This window comes from Phaeoacremonium minimum, assembly GCF_000392275.1.
Source record: "Phaeoacremonium minimum UCRPA7 unplaced genomic scaffold PA7_03_scaffold_273, whole genome shotgun sequence".
Lineage (NCBI taxonomy): Eukaryota > Fungi > Ascomycota > Sordariomycetes > Togniniales > Togniniaceae > Phaeoacremonium > Phaeoacremonium minimum.
The window spans coordinates 1-21356 of NW_006921178.1; the positions used below are offsets into that span (position 1 = coordinate 1).

A 21356-nucleotide genomic window follows, 5' to 3' on the forward strand; every position below is an offset into this window, starting at 1 on the left:
ATGTACTCGCAAATAAATTACATATTCTGGGGTTACTTGCCTTGTACACGTCCTTGTAGGCACCAGAGGCACCGAATCTGTTGAGACCGAACTGCTCGTGTGTGTATCTCTCCCAGCCCATGGTGCTCATGACCTCAACGGACAGAGACGGGATGCCGTCGGGCAGGACGCTGAGGCGGTACTCCTTGGACTGAGTGTCGAACACCTCGAAGCAGGGGACGGAGACCACACGGGCCTTGATGTTGTGCTTCTCGGCGAGCTCCTTGACGGCGTCAATGCAAATGCAGACCTCGGAACCGGTGGAGACCAGGGTGATGTCGGCACCCTCAACCTCGTGCAGGACGTAAGCACCCTTGGCGGCCCTCTCGATAGTCGAGCTCTCGAGCTGAGGCAGGTTCTGACGGGAGAGAGCAATGATGCTGGGGGTGTGCTTGGAGGTCAGGGCGACGTAGTAAGCAGCGCTGGTCTCGTTGCCGTCAGCAGGTCTCCACACCATGCAGTTGGGCAGAGCGCGGAAGTGAGCGAGAGTCTCGATAGGCTGGTGAGTAGGACCGTCCTCACCCAGACCGATGGAGTCGTGGGTGGCGACCCAGATCACGCGGACCTGGGACAGAGCGGACAGGCGGACGGCGCCGGCAGCGTATGAGACGAAGTTCAGGAAAGTACCACCGTACGGCAGGATGGTGCCGTAAGCGGCAAGACCGTTGAGAATGGCACCCATACCGTGCTCACGGACACCGTATCGGACATATCGTCCGCTGTAGTCACCGAGACCGGTGGCAGGGGGCTGGAAGTCGACGGCATCCTTCCACCTGGTCAGGTTGGAGCCAGTCAGATCGGCGGAACCACCGAACAGCTCAGGGATGGCGCTGTGGACCTTGGTGAGGACGATCTCGGACAGCTTTCGGGAAGCGACGGCAGCGTCCTTGGGTGTGTAGACGGGGAGATTCTTCTCCCAGCCCTCGGGCAGGTCACCCTTGAGACGGCGAATGAGGTCGTCGTGCTCAGACTTGTACTTCTCGCCGTAGCTGGCGAACAGCTTATTCCACTCCTCCTCAGCGGCGGCACCAGAAGCTGAGACCTTGTTGCAGAGGTCGTAGACTTCCTGGGGAACGGCGAAGCTCTCCTCGGGGTTGAAGCCCCACTTCTCCTTCAGCTGCTTGATATCGTCAGCCTTGAGGGGAGAACCGTGGACACCGTGGGTGCCCTGCTGCTTAGAGCCGAAACCAATGATAGTCTTGAGCTTGATGATGGAAGGCTTGTCCTTGACCGCCTGGCAGGCCTTGATGGCGGCCTCGATGCCGTCGAGGTCGTTGTCACCGTCACCGACGGAAACGACGTGCCAGCCGTACGACTCGTACCTCTTGGTGACGTCCTCAGTGAATGCCTGGTTGGTGTCACCATCGATAGAGATATGGTTGTCATCGTAGATGGCGATAAGGTTGCCGAGCTGCAGATGACCAGCCAGAGAGGAGGCCTCGCTGGAGACACCCTCCATCAAGCAACCATCACCGAGGAAGGTGTATGTGTAGTTGTTGATGAGGTCAAAGCCGTCCTTGTTGAACTCGGCGGCGGTGTGGGCCTGAGCCATGGCCAGACCAACGGCGTTGGAGATACCCTGACCAAGAGGGCCAGTGGTGACCTCAATGCCTGGGGTGTCATGGGCCTCAGGATGGCCGGGGGTGATGCTGTCAACGCTCTACAGAGCTGCATTAGAGAGAGTAAGGACCGGGAAAACGGCTTTTCAACTTACTCGGAAGGCCTTCAGGTCATCAATGCTGAGGGCATATCCGTAGAGGTGGAGCAGAGCATATTGCAGCATGCAACCGTGGCCGTTACTGGGAAGGCAATAGGTTAGCCACTTGCTTCTAGATCATGATACTATGCAGCCGTGTACTTACGAGAGAACGAAGCGGTCGCGGTTCACCCACTTGGGGTTCTTGGGGTTGAACTTCATGAAGCGGTTGAAGAGAACGTGGGCGACCGGCGCCATGCCCCTGGGCATCTGTCAGCAACCATCGCGACCCCGCGCCAGCAAGAAAGTACACACATAGGGGCACCGGGGTGACCGGAGTTGGCATTGAAGGTCGCATCGGCCTAGAGATGAGATCTGATCAGTAATTGAGCCCAAAAACCGCGAGAATGAGCATCGCGAAGGTGAGGCAGAGAGCTTCACGGTGAAACGGCTGCCATGACGATGGCGGGGCAAATTTCGCTGCGAAAGCGGGGGCGGGGGTAGCAGAGAGCTGGACAGAGCTGGACAGAGCTCCTCAGCGTTGAGAGGACAGGACTTACAGCGAGCACCCGGATGGTGTTGATGGCGAGCTTATCGACGTCGGTATAGCCCATGATGAATGACTGTCAAAGTACACACAAACTATGGGATGAGGTTTTCTCAGGACGAGATTTGGGGGGAAAGGGAACAGAAGAGAGGTCTGAGAGGATGTGGAAAAAGGATTGGGGGAAGGGTCGAGGGAAATAATTGAAATGTTGGCAAAAGTTACCTAGTGTCAGGTCGTCCGTCCGTCGTCCGTCGTCGTCGTCGGGTCGGGAAAGGTGGAAAGAGGTACCTACCTAGGTACCCAGATGGTGTGTGCTTCAGCCTGGCATTTCTCAACAAGCACTGCAGCAGGCTGGAGTCCCTCTATTGCCGCAGGGCACTACTACCTACTACACTACCTAGGTACCTAGTAGGAGAGAGGCCCCCCATCCCATGCCGACGCGACAAGTGTGTCGTCGCTCCCCGTTTTGGAACTTTGTGACATTTGTTGGCTCAGCAGAGTGGAGACCTTCCCAGCAACGACTTTTCACCCGATTCCACATTTCCTGGCCTTGCTGTGAATCCCATTTGAGTAGCGTCCCTGGGTAGCAAAGGGACTCAGGTAGCCTCGAGGCAAATGGCGAGCTGTGGTTTGCTCGGGTATGAGCGCCGCTGGCTGGTGCCCCGAGAAAGACAACATGGTTCCGACTACGGCTTCGGCCCCTTCAGCCTACTCATTTCACTTACTGCGTAGTAGTCTCCTCATCAATCCCTAGCATCTACATCTGAATCTGCGGTGTAGTCAGATCTTTTTAGCGCTATAACAAAGGTTTTCCCTTTCCCTATTCTTCGTCTTCTACTAAAGACTAAGCAGCTTGGATCGAAATGTGAAGTGGCAATTTTCATGTCATGGGAGCCCGTTTAAGAAGTAGCGGCCGGTAGACATCGCCATCTCTCTATGCCTATGTACCCTACCGGACTGCTGTGCTCCGTAAAAAATGGACGAGCGATGAAGTCAACAGCTCCAGTCTTTCCCGCTCACTCAACGCCACATCTACTGTATCTCCGAAGGTGAGGGGTGTGCCCAGTCATCATCACTCATGAGCCTATTGGATTGCCATTGCCAAAAGCTATTCAGTCAGTGTATGCACGCATGGCCGTTCTCCATTGGATCGAAGCCATCGTCTTCGGCATGTGTGGGTGTTATAGCACGCACAGAGTAGAAGCAGCAGCATGCGGCTTTTTTCTGGAACGGGATGCTGGATTCCATCGCCTTGCCTCCTTGTCGTAAAAGCTCCCTCTTCTGCTGAATCATCCGGTGATGTGCGCGGAGCAACTGCGGTCGCATCGCCTCAACTCACCTGCTTTTCCGCAGAGACTCTTCCATGAATCTGTCTACGTGTAGGTGCTAGGCTGACTCTCACCCCACGTTTCCCGCGCTCACCGTAGCCTTTGGATCAGGGCCACGCCTGGAGTGTTACCTTACCTTCCCTAGGGGTTCGAGGCGAGTCAGCAACATGCGGGAGCGTCTTGGGTTGGTGCTTGGGACCTGTAAGCTTTACATCCCTTAGCAACGCCCGGAGATAGCCTGTTGTTGCATCCCAAGGCACGGCTTGGGCGGATATCAGGCGAACATTTGGCACAGCTGCTGGTGATGGGCTACTTCTCCCCGTTCACTCTGCCCTCACTCACGAACAAACAAATACCAAGACAGATACCCTTACCCTGGAGCTCTGTTCCAACAAGGATCCACTCGCGGGGTTTGCTGGTCTGCCGGTTAAATTCAACAAGGTGCCAAAATGTTATCCAGGGGAGTCGGTAGGTTGTCTAGCGGTACATAGATATGCACCATGTATGCCGTCTCTAAAGGGCCAAGAAATCTTGCCTATGAGATGTAAGTAGCTGGCATTAGGCAGCTTACGTTCCTACCACCGTCCCCAGTGCTGCTTATTGACCTCTTGTATTCGTACAAGGTTCCTCGCCCCAAACGGCTCCAGATTTGCTCGAAGCGTACTCGCAAAAGCTATGAGTTCAGGTACCTGGGTTGTTTGCACAGCCTGGGGTGGGACCTTAGGAATAATGTAGCAGCCGTGTCTTAGTGGCCATAGGCCATAGGCCGGACCAGCTTTAGGTGTGCAGGGTCCCGGGGGACACTAAATCTGCAGTGAAATGTTATAACAAGGCACTTGACATCCCAAACTGGCAATGCACTAAGACCAACTCCACCACGTACAGCTTGCAACGTGAAAAGTCCACGATGGTGCAGAAAAATCCAACTTCAAAAAGGGCCCGGCCATCAAGCTCCCAAAAGCCTGCCAAATCAACTTCCAGTAAAGCTGATGCGGGCACACAGCCGGTCCAGGACGTTGCACGCCAGCAAAAAGTCCTTGACGTCTTCACGCACACGTTTCGAGACGTGCTGCTCTCAGACAACCTCACAGCTACACTCCAGGAAGTCAAGCAAGCGCTCTTCAACCGGGACTTTGACAAGGCGTTCGGCAGCGAGGAGTACCTCGAGGTCTACGCGGCGCGATGGAGCCCGACTCGTGCCCTTTGCTATGCAGCTGTGCTGGCCGGTATCAGGGGTCATCTCGAAGGTATCTGCACGAAGGTTGAGGATGGACGTCTCCGTCGCTTCAAGTCTCTGCTCATAGGTGGAGGCGCAGCTGAGGTTGTAGCCGTTGGCGATTGTCTGAGCCAGACCCCTGACATGCAAGCCGACATCACCCTCTTAGATTCGGCCCCTTGGGAGGGAGTGATCAAGAAGCTGCACGCCGGGCTGACAACAGCTCCTCCCCTGTCAAAATACGCCAGCGAGGCTACGAGGGCAGCAAATGCTGCTTTGGTCCCCTCGGCGAATCTGACCTCAATATTTACACAACAAGACATACTGGCGGTTTCAAAAGACAAGATATCAGAGCTTGTGGGGTCAGGTCCATTGCTTATTACATTGCTTTTCACACTAAACGAGCTCTTCACGTCAGGGGGTATTGGAAAGACGAGCACCTTCCTCCTGAATCTCACCGCTGCCGCCCCTCCTGACTCCTTACTGCTGGTCGTCGACAGCCCGGGCAGCTATTCCGAGGCTGCTGTCGGCAAGGAGTCGAAACGCTACCCTATGCAGTGGCTCCTCGACAAGGTCCTTCTTGGCACAGAAGCATGGACGAAGGTTGAGTCCCACGACTCTCTGTGGTTTCGCCTGTCCCAGAGCCTATCCTATCCCATTCCTCTAGAAGACATGCGCTACCAGATGCACCTATACCGCGTCACCAAGCCCTCAGACTGAGACGACTGCCATTATGCCCATACCAACCGCTTGATGGAGTGCGACAGATTGTCGAACAGCCCGACGTTCTTCTTCGCATCAGCCAGCGAAACAATGTCGTCCTTCTCGATGATGCTCTCGCGGTTCTTCTCGACTTGTCCAGAGACGGGCTGGTTAAGAAACGCGAGCCGTTCAATCTCCGCGCAGATGCTCACCACAAGCTGCAACTCGGACATTTTGGCTTCCCTTTCGGCTCCGGTAGCCAAAGAGTACTGGGAGTATGGAGCCTTGAGCGCGATCTTCTTCGCGGTCTCTGCCGGCGCGGCGCTACGACCGCCGAAGAGGCCGGCAATCTTGGAGCTCTGTGAGGAGTTGCTGTTCACGCGGCTTTTTAGGCTTGAAAGTGATCTCGTGTTGATGCGTTGGATGTCGCTGGACCCCGGCTTGTACGTCACGACCAGTCCGACATTCTTCATCTCGTCCATCTGGGTGGTGGAACGTGTGGATGTGATGTACGTCCCGAACTTGATGTTCTCAACATGCGACAACAGTATTCGCTCGAACGAGGAGACCTTGTCGAGGTTCCAGTCAAATCGGCAGAGGTACATCGCCGTGTCGGTAAGCATGAAGATAATCTCTTCGAAGGGCTTGGTGGTGATGCTGTCTGTAGTTGATGGTGTTAGAAGAGCCCATGCTCCAATGAATTCCTCTTTCTCGTCTACAATGACGCGTTTCTGGCACAGCTCGATAGCTTGATCTCGCATCTTTTGGACCGAGACAGCTGGGTCCTTGGTCATCATAGTGGCTTCAAACTCCTCAAAGACCATGGCAGTAACATTGCCTAGGAGGAAGTCTATGGTCGCCTGGAGGAAGAAGTCATTGACCATGCTAGCGATCGTTAGTTAGTAGTAATACTCAAAACATTAAGATTCATAACATACCCATTATAGAATCGTGTAAGAGATAAGCCCGCATCTGTCAAGGCGCCGCGATAGTCTCTCTTTCTGGTCCGGGTATAGTCACCCTTCATGGCACCAGTTGATGCATACTGCTTCGAAATGGCATCGCCATTGTCCGCCCACAATGTGTTGAACCAGGAGTTTACCTGATCATTCTGCACTGTCATGTCGAATCCTTGCTCCTTAAGTTGTTGGTCCAACATGTGCTTTGCAAACGAGCTTTGGCAGACATTCGTTCGGTCCAGGCAATCCATGCAGTTCGTCCGTATTACTCCCTTCTGGACACTTGTGATTTCACCATTTGCCTCCACGCTACTTCCAAAATCACTCATCTCCTCCCGCAGAATTTCAATGAGCTTCTGAACATTCTCAAATTTCATGCCCCTACAGACAGCATGAAAGTCGAACCATTCAAAGGGAATTTGCTCATCATCGGGGTGCTCCTTGTTGTATCGCTCGACTCCCGCCTGGAATTGTTGTCCTATCGGAGCTTCGATACTATGTTTCTCGATGAGATTGGCGATCTGAAGTGAGCCATAACGCTGATGTAGGTACTCAAAGTGCTTCTTCAAAGCTTGGTAATTGGTCTCTTCAGAATGTCTGAGAACTGGTGTTGGCCGCAAGGAATATGGTGTCTGAGTGAAAAACAGAGGAATGCTGCCCCTGATTTGCACAAACGAATACACTTTCGTAGATTCGTCTGTGATCTTTGGGCACAAAATTTGCTCAGACTCCACCGAGTTAGCAACAAAGCCATCATCGTCGATACCACGACGAAGATAGCGAAGACCAGCTCGCTTCACAGAACGCCTCGAAATGACCGTGATATCGAACTGTTTCTCCGACGGTCTCAGGTCTACCGAAGCTCTTTCATTTGGCGGTGAGGCCGGGTTCGAGGTTGGGTTGGAAGCTGGGTTGGACCAATTCGCTCCGAAGTCGCTCAGCTCCATGGATTCCTTCGCACCATCATCGACTTGTGGTGGGCGGCTGTCAACCGTGAAGGTCCTCTGCCCAACAAAACCTTGCATCAGGGGAAGAGCGAGGCTTTCGGCGCCGGCATCGAGGAAGGGTTGCAACACATTGCGGTTCCAGAAGAACAGGGGATCTACCTGCTTGTATAAGGCGTTCTCCGATGATTGTGTGGTCGGGTATTTCTGGTTTGATAGCCTTCGAGTGATATCATAATCGTAAGAGAAGAAGAAACTTTTTGACGTCCCGAAGAGGATTTGAGTTGTCCGCAGCAACTTCGGCAGCAAACTAGGCGGCGCGAGATTTTCTTGCTCAGCGTCCTCTACGGGAACTCCAGCTGCCTCAGAAGTAGATTCATGCTTGCCGGCCTTACTATCGGGATCCGCAATTGCTTCTTCCGAGTTGCTTAAGCCCATTGTCCTCTTCTGCTCCTGCATCCATCCGCTCTTACTAAACCACCGCTGCGCGAAGCGGCCATAGCTCCCACGTCTGGTCATCACATCCTGGGCCACAGTGCTTTTGCTCTGCGGGCCTGGCACTTGCTCCTGCTCGGGGGCATTCTCATCTCCGACATCATCGCTTGCCCTGGATGGTGGTCCGAGGTCATCATCGCTATCGCTCTCCTCTGCGTCCTGCTCCGCGGGCTTGCCCTGCAAGTGCAAAACTGTCTTTGCGACGGAGTCACTTGCGTCTTTATACGAAGAACATGGTGTCAAGGCAACTTCAGTGACCATATAAATGGGAAGTCCTCGGATCTGGGCGACTTGCTGGCGGCGTGTTATCGAGACGAGGTAGCTGAATTTCGAGACGGTGACGAGACCTGCGATGACGTCGACTTAGAAGCTGCTTTAATTGTCCCTGGCACCAACACGCAGACCTACCGATGATGCCAAAAGCCTCGAAAGAACTGTTGATTTTGGATGTATCTGGCAGCGAGGATATGTTGGATATGGCTGCATCTCCATATTTGATCTTCACCGGCGGTGCGACTCGCTGCTCCTTCTTGGAATTGAGAGGTTGTAAGATGAGACCGTCGACGGCCGCGTATATAATAACCTTGCGAGCTAACCCAGGCATCTTGGGCTGCTGAAGGGCCTAGGACATGACAAGACGACAATAGACACCAAAATAGTAAGGGAATTACACTTCAGAAAAGGGACAAGAGGTCGATGAACTGCTTAGAAGATACGAAGCTTATGGGAGGTGTCAGCGGCATATCTCCGAGAGAGATCTCGTATGTCACTGATGATGTCTTGCAGGATGGTGGGGCATGCGCCAGCTACCTTACAGCGCCCTGTTACCTCCCCCACACATACCGGTGCAATGTGACGTGTTGGCGCCCCTCCAGCGCACACCATTCAGCCATTCAACAACACGCTCCGAGGCACGGCGTTGAACCAAACACCACTGCATTTAGCGCACATGCCCACTTCTTCCTGCATCTTGACTCTTGGCACTACATCTGCACTATTGGAAAATAACAGTATAGACCACCTACAATTTATCTCAAAAGGAGGCATCATAAGTCACATTGGCGGTTTGTCGACGAGTCGACTCAAATGTCTTTTATATTCTTTTCTGAATCCAGACCCCCAGCCACTAGACTAACTGTATGTCCTTCGAGATATGACCCAAAGCCATGATTGTCAAACATGTCTTGTTGCCTTTATAAGACAATTCGGCATATTCCCGCAGCATGTCTAAGCTGTTTAGATAGCCAAACGCTCAACCTTGTCCTTCAAGCTTCGGATGACACCCTGGAGGTCGGACGCTTCGTTGGTAGTCTGTCTCCTGTTAGCGAATACCCAACCTCATGGCCCAGGGGAGAGGGCAAGAAAAGGACGGGGTAACGTACAATAGCGGCAGCAATAACAGCTCGGCTCACTCCACAGGCACGGCCCAGAGCAATCTTGGAGGGAACTGGTTCTACATCAGTATAACTGTCCAGGTGGAAGACATCGTGTTTCCTCGGAGGCAAACTGACCATAGACGTAAGGTACTATGAGAAATTGCTGTTAGCACAAAAACCAGAGAAGCATACAGGAAAGGCACTGGGCAGGCGCATACCGTTCTTGTCCTCGGACAGCAGAGGGATGTGAAGAAGAATGGCGAGGGGGCTGGTATCTCCGGCGAGAACGACGATCTCTGCTGTTCCGCGGTTCAGAGCCTTGGTCGACTCATTAGCCCCTTTTTTCAACTGCCGGTAATGGCTCGCTTGCTGTATGCAGTCGAGCAGCTCTTGGGTTCTGGGAGGTGCGGTCAGTATGATCTGAAATGTAATATTCCATTGAGAACATACAGAGCAGCATCGGCCAGGGGCCAGGCGGCGGATTCGTTCTGGTTAGACATTGTGTTGTCGAAATGTTATGCGTCGCAGGGTTCCTTGCGAGAGCTCGCCCTGTAAAAAGCTTTGGTGATGAAGGTTGAAAAACTTGACCTGGGATGAAGCTGTAGCGATCCTAGAAAGGTCTGCAAAAATAATTTGGAGGGCGGTGGGGCACCGATAAGCTGATAGGATCAGAGTTCGACCGGGCCCCGGCTGACATAATTTCGAGTGGTGGTCCGTGCTCCTAGACAGCAGGATTGCCGACGCAAAACCTTGCCCCAATGAAAGGCAAGCTGGAAACACCTCGTCAATATCAACCGCAACCTCGAGTCCCGTCCGTCATCACCAAAAGCCAACACAGCTCTCCGCGCTGCAACACTTCCACTCCGCTAACTCTATCGCGCCGCCTCCGCTCCCTTGAACTAACGTCCTTCCTTTATCTTTTTTTGAATCTAGTTTTCAAGCTCATAATCAATCGCCAAAATGACTGACGCTTGGTAAGTTGTCCGTCCCTGTCTCCTCACTTCTCCTCCTGGCCAAGCTCCACCGTCATCAACCGAAGCTTCCATCGACCCAAATACCATCCTCAACAGTCTCCTACGATATCCTCTGCATCATTTTTAAGGATTGAGAAGCTAATGCGATGACTTTTATAGCCCCGTTTACGCGGTTAGTACCCTTCCGATGCTATCGATGTCATCCCTCGATCCCTGTCTCCGCTTCGTATTCATCCATCATTACATCGAGAGCCCCGACTGATAGAGTAATAGCCCTTCTTCGGCGCCATGGGCTGCACGGCTGCCATTGTCTTCACATGCCTAGGCGCGTCCTACGGTACTGCGAAGTCTGGTGTCGGTATCGCTGCTATGGGTGTTCTGCGACCAGATCTCATCGTCAAGAGTGTGTGACCAAACGCGGCTTTTCCATCTCGGACATCCTCAACTAATCATCCACAGACATTGTTCCCGTCATTATGGCTGGTATTATCGGTATTTACGGACTGGTCGTCTCTGTCCTGATTTCCGACAACCTGAAGCAACAAGAGTACGCTCTGTACACGGGCTTCATTCAGCTCGGCGCCGGCTTGGCCGTCGGTCTTGCTGGTATGGCTGCTGGTTTTGCAATTGGTATCGTCGGTGATGCCGGTGTGCGAGGTACCGCGCAACAGCCGCGTCTGTTCGTTGGCATGATTCTGATTCTCATTTTCGCCGAAGTCCTGGGTGGGTGATTTACCTGTGTGACAAACGACCTAAGAGACTAACCCGAAACTAGGTCTGTACGGCTTGATCGTCGCCCTTCTCATGAACTCCAAGGCTTCGCTGAACATCACATGCTAAATGCCTCACCCGCCAATACGATACAGCCGTTGGAAGAGCTGGCAATCTTGTACCTACAACCAGATGCTCTTATCACAACAGGGTGAAGGGGGGAACGAATACTTACCGTTTCAGCCAATGGGCTGGCGGCAACGGAGAACTGGCACCAAGATCTTACTCGGTTCAAGGGGCGTCGAGCGGTCCGTGGGGATTATGACCGACCCTAAATAACGTACATGTACCATCATCACATCACATTATGCTCTCTATTTTCTAGGCATGGTTTCTCATCATAGACTGGTGATGGGGAAGATTGTAGTCTAGGTTGGGAGTAATGAATGCTTTCGTCGAATTGACTACATTGCAAGAGATCCAGCGCCACGAGAACTTGTTCATCTCATCGCACTTTGATATTGAACTTTATTATTATTATCATTTGATGTGAACCAAGTTCAAAGGTGCAAGCATATGTACAAGAAAAGCCAACAGACACATGTGCTGGCGTATTTACCAAACGATTGTAGGTATAGCCCCAGAGGACTGAGCATGACTTTTCCCATACCGCCCAAAATGGCTATGTTTTTCATACCTCCTCTCACAGCGATGATGCGATGCTGATTACACTTATATAACAATATATGTACAAGAATGGTATGGTATGTCATGTCTTATGGAGAGAGAAATGTGCTGGTTTACGTTTAAATCACGTACTATATATGTCAGCGAGATAGAGCAAGGAATAGGATTCGAGTCAGCTTACGGGAATGAACAGGTAAGGAACCTGCCTCTCATACTCCTTCCAGGCCTCGCCGTACTTGAGTCTGCAGCGCTCAATGTCGCGCCAGGCTCGGTGGGCGATCATGCAGCAGAAAAAGACGGGGTAGAACCACGGGAAGGGGCTCCTAAAAGAGGTTGTGAGCAACAGGCTTCGGATAGTCGATGCGTAACAATATTCTTCACTTACTTGAAACCGCAAATGAGGCCCCAGTTGATCGCAAAGTATGCGTCACAGGCGTAGTGGACCTTTCTCGCCAGGCCATACCAACCATCGACCAGGATAGAGTCCCCAGACTCGGTCTTGATGATCTTCGGGTTCTTGAGAGTCTGCCACGGCACCTGGGGGAAGGTCTTGCGAACGACAAGTTTGCCGCGCTCCTGGGCGCGGAAGCGGTTCTTCTGGCTGTTGCAGCTGTCCCAGACCCAGTACACGAACAGGTAGCAGACGAACATAGCCGCCAGAACCCAGCGGTTGTGCCTGTACTCATCGGGGTGGTGGTTGGCCAGGAAGAGGGTGCAGTGGCAGTACGACAGAGGGACGCCAGCCATGTTCCAGAAGATGAGCATGAAGCCCCATTTCTCATAGTACATGTCCCAGGTAGACACGATCAGCTCCTCGCCCTTGGAGCACGCGTTGGCGTACAGGTAATGCGCCATCAGGATGAACATGACCTCGCCCGACACGTAGCCGTTGTTCTCGTACTGGCGCGCGGCGGTCGCGAGCGTCAGGGTGAGCAGAACGTACCAGGGGAAGCGGACCTCGAAAAACATCTTGAAGTCGAGGATGCCAAACATCCGGGGGTTGAGCTCCGCACCCATGAAGAAGTCGTAGACAGGATAGCCAGTCATGCGGTGCTGCTTCCCCCGAGCAATCGCAGAGAAATATGCGATGAAACTCACAATGAACCCAGAGATGATGGCAACGCTCAGGAGAGGACCGAACTCGTCGATGATGGTGTACGCCTTGAATATGCCGGTGAAATGCAGCACGCCAAGAGCGGCCATGGTCATGTACAAGCTGGTGAACGCAGAGCAGTAGTACTTCATCTGCTTACCACCTTCATGCGGAAGAGGCTTGCCATAAGCGTAAATGCCAGGCATGAAGAGGTAGCACAAGCCGCCCCAGACGAAGAAGATCCAGTACATAACCCATGCCTTGAGAGAGGGAAATGCCTCGGTGTACACGATGTTGACCAGATGCTTTCCGAATTCTGACCAAGTTTGACCAGGAGCGCGCGTAGGGAAGCCGCCGTCGTAGAACGTTGCTCCAATCCACATATACCACATTAGGATGGGGAATCCAATCATCATCGCGCCCACCCCAAATGAGCCGCCGAACTCAAAGTTGCCCGAGTAATCGACCTTGGGGTCCTTGCCTGGCATCCAGCCATCGACGACAAGTTGTTTCGAGACGCCATTGACAAGGCCGGGGAGGCTACCGCTCGTCTGATAGTCTGTGCGACCATTGGCTGAGCCGTTTACACCATTAACCTTGACCGGGGCCACGCCATTGCCGTTCAAGAACGGTTTCTCGTCGACAGCCTCCTTTTTGATCTCTTTAATATGGCCGTTTGTTCCATTCGATACCGGTACCTCGGGGGAGGACGAGTCCTCGTCAATGTGCTCGACGAATTTGGGGACACCACGTCGACGAAGAGGCTTGGAGCGCGTTGTTGTACTCTCGGCGGCAGAGCTGGAGTCGCCGTCGGCATCGGAGCCGTCGAAGGGGAATTGAGACTTGCGCCGCGTTGAGCGCCGGCCTGGAGTCTCGACCATTCCGTCGAAGAGCTCCTTCTTGCTGGAGTGGGAATTAGCTCAACAATTCATATATTGCACTTGTGAGAGGCGATTGAGGTTGTAAGAAGTGTTCGTCGCGCAATTGGGAACATCAGGAGAGCTTTCTCGTATTTTTTTTCGCCCCAATTAGAATTGCCCTGGCTCTTCACTGGCGCCAAATCCATGCTCGAAGGAAAGGGAAGAGCAAGTATAGTAGGGTAACGTTAGAAATTTCGATGGAGATGCTCATTCGACTTACCGCGGCGTCTGCCTCAAGGAATATCGGGTCGCCATTTTCGTCGACTTCTTAGACGCAAACCAGATTCTGCAGGTGGTCAATAAACATTTTCTAAATTCGCTTGGGCTGGCAATAATGAGTGGGCGTGGAAGTATACCTTGAGTAGAAGGCGGTGAGGGACCCTGTGATCTTCTTGTGTCGCGTGCGACGATGTGCTGCGGCGGCCGCAAATGCAGAGCATGCAATTGTCAAAGAGTGAATCTCCGATTCTTCTCCTGCGAATTTGTTGACAATTTGGGAAAACCGCGGCCGCTCGTTGGCTAGGGGGCCCGGCCGTGCCACTCCCCACAAATCGGGTGTAAGTGCTCCCGTGCTGAAAAGCCTGTACACTATTAACGCCTCCGTTGTGGAACCCCTTTTCCACCATGCTTCCGAGTATCATGTCTAGTTCATACCCAGAAACAGACTAAGCGGGCTATTAGTCTGGTGAGTTGTAATGAAGACGATTCATTGTTGAAAAGAACAGATATCAGAGGCACTCAAATGCGACAGACCATAGAAGTAATCAGCCTTATCCACAATCCTCACTTACCTGCCCACGAAGAGAATTTTGCACTGATTAGGTAGGGAAATTGAAACATGATTGGCCTGTCTTACAGGGCAATTGTCACTGCAGTAGTGCGCGTCGTTACAGACAGAGCCATTCATTGTGCGATTCAATTCTCACTACTTGCGCATGCTCCTACGATAGCACAACTCGAACCGGTTACCAGGCCCTCACGTTGACTGCACCCAGAGAACAGCCTAATGTGGCTTATCGCATGCTGATCAATAGAAACGGATGGTCACACACACACACATAAGAGATGAGGGGAAAGGTGGGCGAGCCTATATAACCAGGGAGGTTATTCCCACACATTAAATCCAGCCAGTCACAGTGCTTGGCGGAGGTGAGCGGGAGCAGGAACCGCAATATGCTCACGCATATTACACATACAACCCCCGGCCAGCTAACTACCTACTGTTATCGGAAGTCGCTCGTCGGGCGACAGATTACCATTTACTGCCAGACATGGGCCCGTTATCACAGGATCTAGCTGGAGTTGGCAGAGATAGGCAAATGTCGTCGCTGAGACGCCGTAGAGGGGTTGCAGTCTCCAAACTGTAATTAATTTGGTTGCTTCCGAGATTCAAAGAATTTTGAGCCTCCTGTCTCGTTGACTACACTTCTTGGAATGCTGTTAATGATCACATACAAATCGTGAATATCATGTTGAAAAAGACGGAAACAGGGACATGGCTACCGGCATGGGTGCCGGAGTCGACTGTCGTTCTCTCCGTCCTCTTGGTCTTATGCTCTGTAGTCCAGTCTTCAGTGAGCAAAATTCAATACACCAAGATAATGTATGATCACTAACATTCTTTCTTAAGACTGTAGGATACGATGGTTCCATGCTGAACGGTCTGAATATACTGCCCTCTTACACAGATTACTTCAACCTCAATTCAGCTACCACTGGTCTCAACACGGCTTCGGTCTTCATTGGAGGCGTCCTAGGTCCATTAGTTTCTGGCGTGACTGCTGACCGCATCGGCCGTCGTCCTACTATCTTCTGGAGCTCGGCAATCACATTGATCGGGGTCCTGTTACAGACAGCGGCGCAGAACATCGCCATGTTCGTGGTAGCTCGCATTATTCTTGGCTTTGGAACTACCGTCTCCGGCATTGCGGCCGGCGTCTACCTTTCTGAAACATTCAACAGCCGCTGGCGCGCTTGGGGCGTCGGTCTTCTGAACGACTTCTACTATGTTGGCGCTCTCATCGCCGCGGGCATCACGCTTGGCACGGGGCAGTGGCAGTCGACCTGGGCGTGGAGACTTCCCTCTCTTTTCCAAGGGATCTTCTCGCTCTTGTGCATCATTATTCTGCCCTTCATTCCTGAGTCACCGCGTTGGCTTGTACATGAGGGCTACTTCGAGGCAGCGCGGCTGACCGTAGCGCAGACAAATGCCAACGGGGACGTTGCAAGTCCCGTAGTCCTGGCTGTGTACAAGGAGATTCTTGACACTCTTGAATGGGAGAAGAAAGAAGGCCGCATAATGAGTCCGACGCAGATGTTCGCGACACCCGTGGAAAGAAAGAGGCTTCTCATTGGCATGTCCCCTGGCCCATTTTCCTGCATCGCAGGCAACATCATCGCCTCGTACTACCTTGGACCAGAGCTCGACACGGCCGGAATCACAGACTATAATGACCAGTTGAAAGCCAATGTCGTGCTAAATGTGTGGTGCCTACTTTGCTGTCTTGTCGGAACTCATCTCGCTGCCAAATGGGGCCGAAAGCCCACGGCTCTCTTGTCGGAAATACTCCTGGTCATCTGCCTGTTCATCATTGGCGGCCTTTCCAAGATGTACGCAGATGATCCAGACAACGCCTCTACAAGTCTGGTCTATGGCGATGTGGCGGTCATGTTTCTCTTTCAGGGGTTCTACTCGATCGCCTGGACGCCACTGTTGTATCTCTATCCTCCCGAGGTCATGAATTACTCGATCCGTGCGAATGGAGTTGCTTTCTCGCAGCTGATGTTGAACGCGTTTGCGTAAGTCACCCTTCAGAAAAATGTCTGAATGCTCCTAATTAACCATTATCTTAGCATGGTCTTCGTTTTGTAAGTGATTTCCTCACTGCTTAGCTCCATCTCGTGACCCTCGTTTGGCATCACCTTCATACAGACCGATACTGACTAAGATGATGAACAGCATAATGCCAATCGGCCTCGACAATATTGGATGGAAGATGTACATGGTCAACGCGTCATGGGACATCGTAATAGCCGTCCTGATTGTAAGTGCCTCCTTCGCCCGCCAGAATATTCTTTCCCGTTATTTCATGCTTACATCATCTCCAGGCCGTCTTCTGGGTCGAGACCAAAGGCAAGACCCTCGAAGAGATTGACGCAATATTCGAAGGCGAGAAACATTCCTCCGTTCCTGATGTGGAGCGAGTCATACAAGGTGAAGCCCAACTTGATGTCGGTATGGTGGAGCAGCAGATCAGTGCGGATCTAGAGGCGGCAAAGAAGGAAGAGTAGGTACGACCTCGTAAAGAGGAGGACCTTGTGAAATTGTGTTTGTTAGCCATGTGATAGCTGGCATGACGTTATCACTCGCACCTTGTTCAGGGGTTGGGATAGTCATTTACAGAGAAGAGGATGGAATTCAGGAGTAACGGTGCATAACTCATGCAATTGCTTGCTATATACGTGTCTAGTTCGTGACTGTTATTTCTACGGATGTTCTGCAGCGCAGAATTAAGCATGCTACCTTGAGCAGTACCATCGCGGCGCTGGGAGGTGATGCGTTCATGTTTTCTCTCTAAGACACATATTCCTCAAAATCGCTGATTCATAGTGCAAACCAGCTAAGTCAAGGGCGAGGTAGCCAGCCTGTAATATTAGCCACGGTGAGACTTGAAGTGCACCCGCGCGAACGCCTCTCAATTTCTCCCTGGAGGCACAAAACACCAGACGCATGCAGGAATTTGGCAACATAGAAAATGACCTCGCCATCACGCGGTGGTATATCTATCCGAGCCCCTTTTCAATGGGCTGGATGATTTCGCCTTGGAGCGGCTCTTAGGCTTATTCGGCGTCCCCAATACGATATTTTGCGAGCTCTGCGAGCTCTGTGATACGCGATCAGATTCAGTCTTAGGTCGCGGCTTGTCCTTGACGAGGTTAGGCGTAGACATCGTATTGCTATTATAGCTGCGGCCAAGGGATCTGCTGGCAGTGAAACGAACACTTGGCGAGTCCTCAGGAGCCTCTTCAAGGGGTTCTTCAGGCACTGGCTCAGATCTCTTGCGTGATGAGCCGGAAGCACGATCTCTCTAAGACCACTTTAAATCCGAGCTTGGCACACGACTGCGGCGCTTGTACCCCGTCGTGCTGGGTCGTTCTACCGGATTCGGAGCGACTGGAGATGCAGGTGGGTGTGGTGCCATCGAGTAGCGCCCATAGTTCTCCTTATTAGACAGAGAACTATCGGAGCGGTTGAGAATGGCTCCAGAAGATTGGGCGGAGCTAAGACTTGGCCTCGAGTAGACATTAGATGTGCGCGGGAGTCTGCTCTTTGAGGCCAGGGAACCGTTAGCTGCGCTGGCGGTCGCATCGCCGCTGACACGTCGCGGAATGGAGGTGACGCCGTCCCTACTGCGTGGTCGATATATGATCCCATCACGCTCGTGGGCCATGGAAACCCGAGGGTGTTTTGGGGTTGATGCCACTTCGATAAAAGCTGATGACTGTGACGGCCGATGATGTGTCGGTGTCAGCGGAGCCGACGTTGACGAGTGCAGCCCAGGAGGGGTATATGATGTATTGCGCCGTGGGCCTGAGCGTGATCTACTGGAGCTGACTTGTGACGCACTGGTCACAGATACAGCATCGTACTCGACATCGATATGAGACTTGACAATCTCTGAAGCCAAGTTGCGTACCAGAACAGCCGAGTCCTTGTCGGCCAAGGTCTGGATTGAATCGAAAAGAGCACGCAGCTGTCTGCTACCAGTTGCAGAACCGACGCCCATATCGGGCTCGCAGGCGTCCATAACATTACGGACAAGTCTCAGAAGGTTGAGCCGCACAACAGCCTTTTTGTGGCTGAGCTTCTGCGCAACGCCAGCGTACATTTCAGGCTTGCCGAGGGATGCTGCCACTTCTGGGCTAAGACGCAGAACTTTGAGGAGTGGTTCGAGGAGATTTGGATCAAATGCATTGATCTTGGTCGTGTTGAAGCATGACACAATGGCCGCAGTGAAGCCGCCATTCAGGAGATGCCCCTCGACTTTAGCAGTCTCCTCCTGTAGCCAAATATGAATGGCATCAAGCGCAGTTACTTGCCAGTACTGATCAGCCAGGAGAGTGACATAGAAGTCCAAGCCCTTATTCTGCCAGAGGTATCGTCGGCCTTTGCTACCAGAATGTGCCATGTCACAAAGAATAGGTAGGGCAAATTCTTTGGGTGGTCGGTCCGTCTGCATTATCTTCATCAACAATGGAATTATGCCATTCACAGCGGCATATTCTTGTCGCTCTTTGCTGAGTCGGCAGAGGTTGAACATTGTGTTCAAAACTTGATTCGAGATCTCACGGAAGTGCATCTGTCCCTTCTTCATGCTCTGGCCAAGTACTTCTATGAGGAAGTCAATCGCATCTGCAGAATGCAAGGACTCTAGTGTTGTCGACAGCATGGATAGATTCTTGATGAACTTAAGCATGGTGATCTGATGGATTGGTGTCATGTGTCGGAGGTCCTTCAGTACAGCTGCAAACTTGTTAGTAATTCCCTTTGAAACTCTGTGATCGCATCATGTCTTACTCTTCAGGACTTGTCTGTCAGCCACAACCTCCTTGACATAGTTTTCAGCTTGGGAGAACAAGTAGAAAATATTGACAATTCGACCCTCGATCAACTCCGTAATCTCATCCTTCTCGTCGTCATCTTCCAGTAGAACTTTGTGGAGGACTTCAGCGAGGGGATCCAGAATTTTGCTGCGCGAGAAGATTCGGCAGAAATCGTTCTTTGGTGTAGGCCCTTGGAGCTCGAAGACATTCCAGATGCCATTGACTCCAATGAGGACTAGATCTCGCGAGGAGTCGTAGTCCTCGTCCAGGAACTCTACGAGAACATTGAGACCACCAGCGCTAACGAACATCTGCAACGTTAAGGTTGAGGTTTGATACATCTGACGTACAAATGCAGCTGCCTCAAGACGTATCTCGTTGGAGTATTGTCGTGCGGAGAACTTGGTGATGATGGGGATGCCACCAACGAAGCAGAGGTTCTCCTGAAGTTCCACATCATCCAAAATGATTGCGTTGATGATCTTCAGTACGTGAAGGATCAGATGTTGTCGACTCTTGACCGTGCAAGGCTCAAGAATCTCCAAAATAGGCAGTAAGCCGTGTGCGCTAATAATCAGATCCTTGACCTCGTTGTTTTCCCATAGCAAAGCCAGAAGGTCCTCAGAGAGGTCAGAGAGCTTGTCCTCACCCTCTGTAGTTTTGAGATTCCGCACGAGCTCCTCAACCTTCTCAGCGAGTCTTGCATGGCGATCTCTAGCAATGTTTGCCTCCAAGTCCATCTCGTCCCAGCCAGGATCCATCATTGCAAAGGGGTCGTCTTCGTCCTCGTCGTCTCCAAGCCAAGAATTGTTGGAAAGTTTGGAGAGTAGCATAAGACCACCATCTTCGGAGCCCCTATCACTTTCCTCCTTCTCTGTCAGATTGTCACCAGGACCGAAAATGTCAGAGAAGTCTTCATCGTCTTCGTCCTCGGCGAACTTCTGGATCTCGATTGTGGATCTCGTTCTTCTCATGGGACGATCTGGCAGTACGGAAGGGCGTGTAGTACTCTGGCGGCGCATGCTACCACCCACTGGCGCTTGCATTGATCGAGGAAGACTGGTGAGGTCGGAAGGGTGGAAAAGCTGAGGTGCATCCTGAGGTTTGTGAGCTAAGGGAGCTATGACACTGTTGACGTTTGGGGTGAGTACCTTTCCAACCAAGTTCAGACGATTATCAAAGACATTGTCATTATCAGCAAACAAGTCCGAATAATCCTCGACAGATTGCTCTCGGTAGAAGTTCTCAGGCCGAGAAGGCAATTCAAACTTGGCCCCGAAAGTCGGCTTTGTAGGCGACTTGGGCTGCGAGGCATTCGAAACGGATGGCTTGCTTGCATGTCGCCTTGATTGTTTGGTCGGTTCGGCGCTTTTTTCCGTCTTTCTGAGCATTGGGCGGATTGTCTGTTCCTGAAGATCTGGCTCTGGTATTTGGCGAGGTCCTTTGATGGTCAGTAGCTCCCCCTCGAAAGCATCATCCCAATTGGCAGAAACGTTTCGACTGCTGCTCTCGTCGATCGACGCGAAAGCCTTCAGCCTATCCGCCGACAATAATCCACCAAAATGGTCTTGTGGTTTGAGGTGTGGTAATTGTAAAGCACTCGGAGAGATGGCAGTGTCGAAATCGTTATCCCAGTTGTCGTCATCTGTACACAATTAGGTTTCCACGAAACTTAAAGCAGCGATCCAAGCTTACCAGCCAGCTCTGGAGACCTGAAGGACTCCGCTGTAGCCCGTGGCTTAGCCAGAGCAAGAGGGCCCTTGGCAGGAGTTGCGAGATTCGATCGATGTTGATCATTAGCCGCGAACCGCGATCTTTGGGTGCCTTGTGGTGGCGGGCCGCTGCTGTCAGATCCGGTAGAAGCTCGAAGAGATGTCTCTGAAGACTTCAGCGCCTTGTTCCACTGCTTGACTTCTTCTACGGCTTGGCTAAAATTAGACGGAGCCTTGGAGACTGGTGCATCGCTTCTCCGGCACCCCACAATCCACGCATGCTTCGACAGCTTTCTCGCCGAGACACGCAGATTTGGGTCTTTCTGAAAGCATTGCATGAGAAAGTCACGAGC

The 21356-nt window shown here is 52.2% G+C and overlaps 8 protein-coding genes across 8 annotated transcripts; 3 read left to right on the top strand and 5 right to left on the bottom strand.

The window, feature by feature from the left end:
* Positions 1–32: 32 nt before the first annotated feature.
* Positions 33–2349, bottom strand: UCRPA7_3449 (putative transketolase protein; the record flags this gene model as incomplete). Its single annotated transcript, XM_007916023.1, has 6 exons — positions 33–40; positions 88–1699; positions 1754–1838; positions 1902–1997; positions 2051–2097; positions 2296–2349. 6 exons carry the CDS (start codon positions 2347–2349, stop codon positions 33–35), a joined length of 1902 nt encoding a protein of 633 aa, XP_007914214.1.
* Positions 2350–4147: 1798 nt separating this feature from the next.
* Positions 4148–5546, top strand: UCRPA7_3450 (hypothetical protein; the record flags this gene model as incomplete). The annotated part of the gene is made up of 2 exons (XM_007916012.1): positions 4148–4154; positions 4702–5546. The coding sequence occupies 2 exons, from the start codon at positions 4148–4150 to the stop codon at positions 5544–5546; spliced, it is 852 nt and encodes a 283-aa protein (XP_007914203.1).
* Positions 5547–5557: 11 nt separating this feature from the next.
* On the bottom strand, positions 5558–8530 carry UCRPA7_3451 (putative sca1-like protein; the record flags this gene model as incomplete). The annotated part of the gene is made up of 3 exons (XM_007916020.1): positions 5558–6413; positions 6467–8273; positions 8335–8530. The coding sequence occupies 3 exons, from the start codon at positions 8528–8530 to the stop codon at positions 5558–5560; spliced, it is 2859 nt and encodes a 952-aa protein (XP_007914211.1).
* A 632-nt stretch (positions 8531–9162) lies between these two features.
* On the bottom strand, positions 9163–9802 carry UCRPA7_3452 (putative snrnp and snornp protein; the record flags this gene model as incomplete). Its single annotated transcript, XM_007916017.1, has 5 exons — positions 9163–9237; positions 9309–9373; positions 9438–9452; positions 9521–9699; positions 9753–9802. 5 exons carry the CDS (start codon positions 9800–9802, stop codon positions 9163–9165), a joined length of 384 nt encoding a protein of 127 aa, XP_007914208.1.
* A 460-nt stretch (positions 9803–10262) lies between these two features.
* Positions 10263–11116, top strand: UCRPA7_3453 (putative vacuolar atp synthase 16 kda proteolipid subunit protein; the record flags this gene model as incomplete). Its single annotated transcript, XM_007916011.1, has 5 exons — positions 10263–10276; positions 10436–10448; positions 10550–10679; positions 10736–10999; positions 11052–11116. The coding sequence occupies 5 exons, from the start codon at positions 10263–10265 to the stop codon at positions 11114–11116; spliced, it is 486 nt and encodes a 161-aa protein (XP_007914202.1).
* A 677-nt stretch (positions 11117–11793) lies between these two features.
* UCRPA7_3454 (putative delta(24(24))-sterol reductase protein) lies at positions 11794–13942 on the bottom strand (the record flags this gene model as incomplete). The annotated part of the gene is made up of 4 exons (XM_007916019.1): positions 11794–11805; positions 11856–11997; positions 12060–13670; positions 13908–13942. 4 exons carry the CDS (start codon positions 13940–13942, stop codon positions 11794–11796), a joined length of 1800 nt encoding a protein of 599 aa, XP_007914210.1.
* An 810-nt stretch (positions 13943–14752) lies between these two features.
* Positions 14753–16978, top strand: UCRPA7_3455 (putative hexose transporter protein; the record flags this gene model as incomplete). The annotated part of the gene is made up of 5 exons (XM_007916013.1): positions 14753–14764; positions 15318–16486; positions 16541–16555; positions 16647–16731; positions 16796–16978. The coding sequence occupies 5 exons, from the start codon at positions 14753–14755 to the stop codon at positions 16976–16978; spliced, it is 1464 nt and encodes a 487-aa protein (XP_007914204.1).
* A 1311-nt stretch (positions 16979–18289) lies between these two features.
* On the bottom strand, positions 18290–20265 carry UCRPA7_3456 (putative cell division control protein; the record flags this gene model as incomplete). Its single annotated transcript, XM_007916014.1, has 3 exons — positions 18290–18313; positions 18385–19211; positions 19266–20265. The coding sequence occupies 3 exons, from the start codon at positions 20263–20265 to the stop codon at positions 18290–18292; spliced, it is 1851 nt and encodes a 616-aa protein (XP_007914205.1).
* Positions 20266–21356: the final 1091 nt, after the last annotated feature.